We start from the raw sequence: 6415 nt of genomic DNA on the forward strand, positions 1-6415 counted from the left end.
GGTCTATTAACTTGTACGTGGGCCGAAAGGAGAGTATGATCCATGGAGAGACGCTGCCCTGGAAATCACCCTGTGAGCCCTCCTGGCCAGCAGTTTCAGCAGCTCCAGCACCCATGTGAAACGTGTGAGACCCTATGCAGCACCAATGTGTTTTTTTATTTCTTTTCTCACTGTAACTTTTTGAGAACTGTCAAGGAAGTTCATAACGTGGGTATTACTTGACAAAGACTAACACAGAAGCAGACGGCCACTGGACTACTTCATAAAGGAAGATGAGAAAACAGAATAAAAATGTAGGTTTAGGACTCTGTATTTTGTTTCCCCAAAAACCCTTCGAGTGTCTAAAGTCGTTTAATTGCTAAAAAATTTAAAGTTCTCAGGACCTTGAAAACCATTTTAAAATTAAAGATCACAAAGCCTTCACCAATTAAATTCATAAAAATTAAGAATATGCCATAGTACATAATGGCCAATAATACAATAATAGCTGCATTAAGCCTAATTGTAGTTTGTTTTCATGATAAGTAACAAGACAGATACTGCCTTGTTGTAATTTTATTAAAAAAAGGAGGGGGCAGTGCAATATCCCCACAATCTAGAACTGTTTGGACAAATAACACTGGAATCTGGAGTCTTTTAGATTCTCCACGCCTAGGTTTGCACTGCACAAGTGTCTCCTGGGTCTAATCAGGTCTGTAATGTCTCCCATTACGTTTCTCTTCATTGCATTGCTCAGAAGCTATAGAACAGATCAGCCCACTGTAAATTCACCGTCTACAAAGCTCTTACCAAACCATACAGCCCTGACTGGTCAACCTCCTGCCAGATAGCAATCCCAATCTTTTTTATTGTAGGAATAAACATTTATAAAATATTATGTTTAAATTCAGGTTCTATTTTATGAGAATCCACCTCTTGCAATATTCATTTTATAATTCCTCTACTAACTTACAATAGATTTAACACAATATTTTCAGTTAACATATATTGCTTTTGCAAGTAATCCATGATACATACATTATATTCTTTTTGCAGAAATATCCAAAACTTTACGCAGCCACAGCACTTCCAATGATGGTCTTTATCATGAAAATTACAAGATACTCCTTTATAATTTATCCCCAAGATACACATTCTACGTCGTGTTTTTATACAAAGTGCCTTTAGTGGGACTACTGAAAATTGCTTTTAACAGTTTGGTCTTACTATCACTACAAATTAACAAGATGAAATCTGTCCAACAGGCAAGCAGTCCTAAACAAAAATTAAAATTACTTTTCACCAGGGGTCCTAAACCTGCAAGCTGCAGCTTGAATCAGATTAAAGAGAGAAAGGTTCTTTTAATATTTTTAAACAGAAAGGAAGCCTCTGTCAGGGCAGCTCTTTAGCACTTGGAAACTCAAACCCATGGCTCAAGTATGGTTGTACAACAGCCTGGATGTTAAAACAACCAACTAGGACTCAAACATTACCTTTAATTCTGCAGATGCATTTCACTGCTACACTAAAGGTTGCCTTCAGACTAATGGGAATAAATGGGTTTCTATTTATTTAATTAAACATGACTGAGATAGAACAGTATCACATTAATTAAAAGAAATGCATGCACCTGCTTTAATCGCAGCACATACAGATAGAGCTCCAACTAAACAACTTTACGATTTGCCATGATGCTCATACTGGTGATTACCAGCTTACCAACATACCAAATAACTAACTCTCCTTCTCTTGTGCTGAGATTGAAATGTGTACCTTCAACCTCAGTAGTTTTGTGAGAAAAATATGAATGTTCAAAAAGAGGCAGCTGAAATGAAAAGGCCTCCTCCATCTTAAAACACAATATTTTCATAACTGAAAATACTGTTGTAATCCAATTATATATTGCATAGCGAGAGCATCTACTATATCTTCATCACGACACTCCATTGTAACCAAGATTTGTAGTTCTTTAGTGTAATTTCATATTGAAGCTGAAGTGTTCAATTTTTTTTAGACAATCTGCAGAAATTATGTAAAGTTTCCCTATGATAAAATATAATGTTGCTACACCAACCTAACAGAGGCTTAACTAATGGTCTCCTGGGCCTTTTTCCATTGAATCAGATCTGTTTAAGAAGATTCCTACTTAGAGAGGGGTCTTACCATGAAATGGTAATGATTCTATGTGGTTATGGCAGAAATCCACATTAGGCTCAGCTGACCACAATGTACCAGAGATACAACTCTTCACCAAATTCTACCACTTGGAAAACTAAGTGAAGGAGTCAAAGCTGGCAGGTTGCTATTGCTAGTGTAACAGGTTACTGCCCATACAGAACAGACTGCAGAGATTATTCCACCAGATCCTCTTACTGCTCATCCACATTAATGCTCACCTGCTCAGGCAGACTTTTTAGCAATCATCCAGGATGCTAGTCATTGGCAGGCACCTTTCTGTACTCAATATTCCAGACAGGCCATGTTAATTTACACTCTAAACACACTCAGTTTCCTTATGCTTAAGGAAGCAACAGTTGACAAAGCAGTATGCTGTGATGACAGTGGGAAGTTTTACTTTATAAATGGGGAGCTCCTAAGCACGTCTACCAAACAGCATTAAAATGTTTACCTGTTCAAGGAAAATGAACAGAAAATGGAAAAGCTTGCACACGGTGGGCGAATAGCTACTTGTGCCAATGATGTATCAATTAGCACCGCGAATTCCATAATGGAAGACACATGTAATTATAATGTTAACTAAAATATCTAACCTGCCAGGGCCTGCTCATGATAGACCATGAATATAACCTGTAGAAAGAAGGATCTCGAATTTCATAGCACAGCCAAACACAGAATCTGTTTCCAAAATCTTCTTTTACAGAAGACACTTGATAGCTTGGCTTTTCCAAAGCCACTGTTATTTTTAAATCCATTTTGTGAAGACAAGTCATAAGTAGCTCATTTCCAAAGAACTAACTTTTCAAGACGGCCCAGGAGCTCAATCAATTCACTGGCACCAGTCTCTCACACAGGCCTGGCTGCAGGACTGGGTATTATAACTACACCTAATTTCACCTCCGAGTAAAAATACAACAAAGAAAATTAAGGGGGACAGAAAAGGCATGTTGGAAACGCAGCTGGGCGCAGAGCCGCTACACCTCCTGGGCTGCAACAGCACCCGGCAGGCTGCGGCGAGCGCGCACGTGGCAGGGTGCCAAGGCCGCAGCGGGGCCGAGGCCGCGCACGGGCCGCCTCGAAACTTTCACCCCAAGCATCGCTCTGACATGGGCTTTTCTAACGGCGCTTTGGCAGCACGGCTGCGACGAGAAGCGGCAGCAGAGCCCAAGGCCGCAACGGGCAGTGGTCGCTTCGCACCTCCGGCCGCCCTTTGCCCACGTGCTGCCGCCAGCGGGACAGGGCCAGGGCGGCCCCGGGGCCCGCCGCTAGGCCGCGGCCACCAAGGGCCGCCCCGCGCGGGGCCGCCAGGGCCGCGCGTGACGTCAGCGTCGTCACGCGCCCGCGGGCCGCGCGCAGGCCCCGCCGCCCCGGCCCGCGCCCCCCGCGGGGCCGTTACCTGCTCGTGCTCCTGGCGCAGGCGGCCCACGAGCGCGGCGCTGAGCGGCGCGGCGCCGCCGGGGGCCGCCATGAGGGCAGGGCGAGCGGCCGGGCCGCCGCGCTCAGCAGGGCGAGTGAGTCCTATAGAAATGTTTGTGGCGGGCGAAGCGCCGGCTCCAGAGCCGCATCCACGCGGGGGCCGCCGCCGCCTGGGCCCGGGGCGCCGCTGCCGGGGGAAGCATCTCACTCTCGCATTCTGCGCCGCCGCCTGGGCCGGGCCGGGCCGGAGCAGCCGCCGTCGCTGCCTGCTGCACTCTGGGTAGCGGCGCCGCCGCCGCAGGCCCCGCCGGCAGCCGCGGGAGGCGGCGCTCCCCCCGCCGCAGCCCAGCCCCCCCGCGCGCCGCCGCCGCGGCCCGCGCAGCGCCCCCGGCTCCCCTGGGCACGCGGGGGCGGGAGCCGCGTGGCGAGCGGCGCGGAAGGGGCCGGGCCGCAGCCGCCATTGACTCCGCTCGGGCTTTAAGCCCGCGGCTGAACCGAGGGGCCTGGCCGGCGGCGGGCCTCGCTGCGCTCCCCAGCCCGGCCGCCCGCCCCGTCCTCAGCGGGGTGCCGAGCTGCGGCCGCGCGGGGACACAGCGGCACCCTCGGGCTGCCTCTCCGCGGGTCACCCGTGTGTCCCCTGCTAGGCCTCGTCCCCACCTTAGCGGATGGGGCACATGCTGCCAAGCAGCGGTTTTAACACGCGCGATAGGCGACGCGCCATTCCCACCCCGCGCTAAAGAACGTGTCTCTGGAAAGCTCAGTTTGTGAACGATTGTGGGGGGAAAAAGTGTTGGTCGCTAGTGCTGGGAGTTAGCTTTCAGCCATACCTGGATAACGGCTTCCAGCGCTACAAATAAAAAATTGCAGTTGCAACAGGGTAGTTTGATTTATGCAAGAACTACATCCATCATCTTGATGATTGAGAGTTAGCTTAAATTTTCTGGTATGTATTTGGCACTGAGGGATTTTGGATCTTTCATATGGACAGGATACTTGTCTTCAGAAAACAGCTCACTAGCAAAAAGAATGTTCTGGTTTAAATAGTTTTTATAAATCTTCTTTCTAAATGTTAATATGAAATAACTCCCCTTTGCTCTGTGTAGAACATTTTCTAAATTTGATTAGAAATACCCCAGTTAACAGGGCTTGCAAGAGAGGAACTACAGATGATTCGTAAGTGTTTTAGTTAGATCCCATTTGATTTCACAACTTGATCAGAAGACAAAACAGATGCATAACATGAAGATCAATGTAAGATTTTCAATTTTGTCTAGTTGGAGGCCTGTAGCTAGTGGGGTCCCCCAGGGGTCAGTCCTCGGTCCAGTCCTGTTCAATTTATTCATCAATGACCTGGATGGAGGCACAGAGTGCTCCCTCAGCAAGTTTGCTGATGACACGAAACTGGGAGGAGTAGCCGATACCCCAGAGGGCTGTGCTGCCATCCAGAGGGACCTGGACAGACTGGACAACTGGGCGGTGAAAAACCTCATGCAATTCAACAAGGCCAAGTGCAAGGTCCTGCACCTGGGGAGGAATAACCCCAGACACCAGTACAGGCTGGGGACCGACCTTGTGGAGAGCAGCTCTGCAGAGAAAGACCTGGGTGTCATGGTGGATGATAAGTTGACCATGAGGCAGCAGTGTGCCCTCGTGGCCAAGAAGGCCAGTGGGATCCTGGGGTGCGTTAAGAAGAGCGTCTCCAGCAGGTCGAGGGAGGGGATCCTGCCCCTCTACTCAGCCCTGGTGAGGCTGCATCTGGAGTATTGTGTCCAGTTCTGGGCTCCGCAGGACAAGAGGGATGTGGAGCTGCTGGAGAGAGTCCAGCGCAGGGCCACAAGGATGATCAGGGGCCTGGAGCATCTGCCCTATGAGGAGAGACTGAGGGAGCTGGGCCTGTTCAGCTGGAGAAGAGAAGGCTGAGAGGGGACCTGAGCAGTGTCTAGAAGTACCTCAAGGGAGGGAGTGCAGAGGACGGTGATGGTCTCTTTTCAGTGGTGGCCACTGATAGGACTAGAGGTAATGGCCACAAACTGAAGCACCAAAAGTTCCACAGGAACTTAAGGAAAAATTTCTTGACAGTGAGGGTGACAGAGCACTGGAACAGGCTGCCCAGAGAGGTTGTGGAGTCTCCTTCTCTGGAGATCTTCCAAACCCGCTTGGACGCAGCCCTGTGCCACGTGCTCTAGGTGACCCTGCGTGTGCAGGGGGTTGGACTAGATGATCTCTAGAGGTCCCTTCCAACCCTAAGCATTCTATGATTCTATGAATTTTTTTTTTTTTGCCTAACATAACAACAGAAAACTTGCACTAGCAAGGGGTTCTCACAAAGTAGGAATTTTATATTCCAAAACACATTTTAATATCGAAGCAGAGGGGAAAGCATGCAATCATTTCTCTGTATGCACCTCCCAACGACTTTTCACCATTTACATGCCACTAGTACATCATCTAGTCGCTGGAATGTATTGCACTGACTTCTTCTGACAGTTGGCCTAAATAAGAGGCTACATCGTTATCAGAGTAAAGACTTTATGTGTTCAGTTGTACTGACAATAATATGGAATAGTTTACTGGATCCTTTTGCACATTCTGTCTTTCATCTGCCAATGAAAAATATTCTAATAGTGACAAACAGATGGGATACAGCATTTGCCAAGGATGAACAAGGAGCATGGCTCTGGGTTGCATTCCTTTGCACTTAACCTGTACAAAACATTGTCACCAGTGAAATTCTGTGGAGTAAAAAATAATCTTTTGGCCTTCTAAGCCGCTTGTTTATTCAGTCAAATCTTTTATATGCCTTACCAGATGAATTTCTTAAAAAAAAAAAAAAAAAGAAGGA

At 47.8% G+C, this 6415-nt stretch overlaps 1 protein-coding gene across 1 annotated transcript in view; it reads right to left on the reverse strand.

The window, feature by feature from the left end:
• Positions 1–3640, reverse strand: part of URI1 (URI1 prefoldin like chaperone) — a 39423-nt gene extending 35783 nt beyond the window's left edge. Inside the window, exon 1 of the mRNA XM_088536511.1 lies at positions 3554–3640. Coding sequence (XP_088392637.1) covers positions 3554–3625 — 72 coding nt within the window. The 5' untranslated portion in view covers positions 3626–3640. The remainder of the gene's footprint in view (positions 1–3553) is intronic.
• Positions 3641–6415: the final 2775 nt, after the last annotated feature.

This window comes from Tinamus guttatus, unplaced genomic scaffold, assembly GCF_059628265.1.
Source record: "Tinamus guttatus ecotype Peru unplaced genomic scaffold, ASM5962826v1 Tinamus_guttatus_pri_ptg000674l, whole genome shotgun sequence".
Taxonomy (NCBI): domain Eukaryota; kingdom Metazoa; phylum Chordata; class Aves; order Tinamiformes; family Tinamidae; genus Tinamus; species Tinamus guttatus.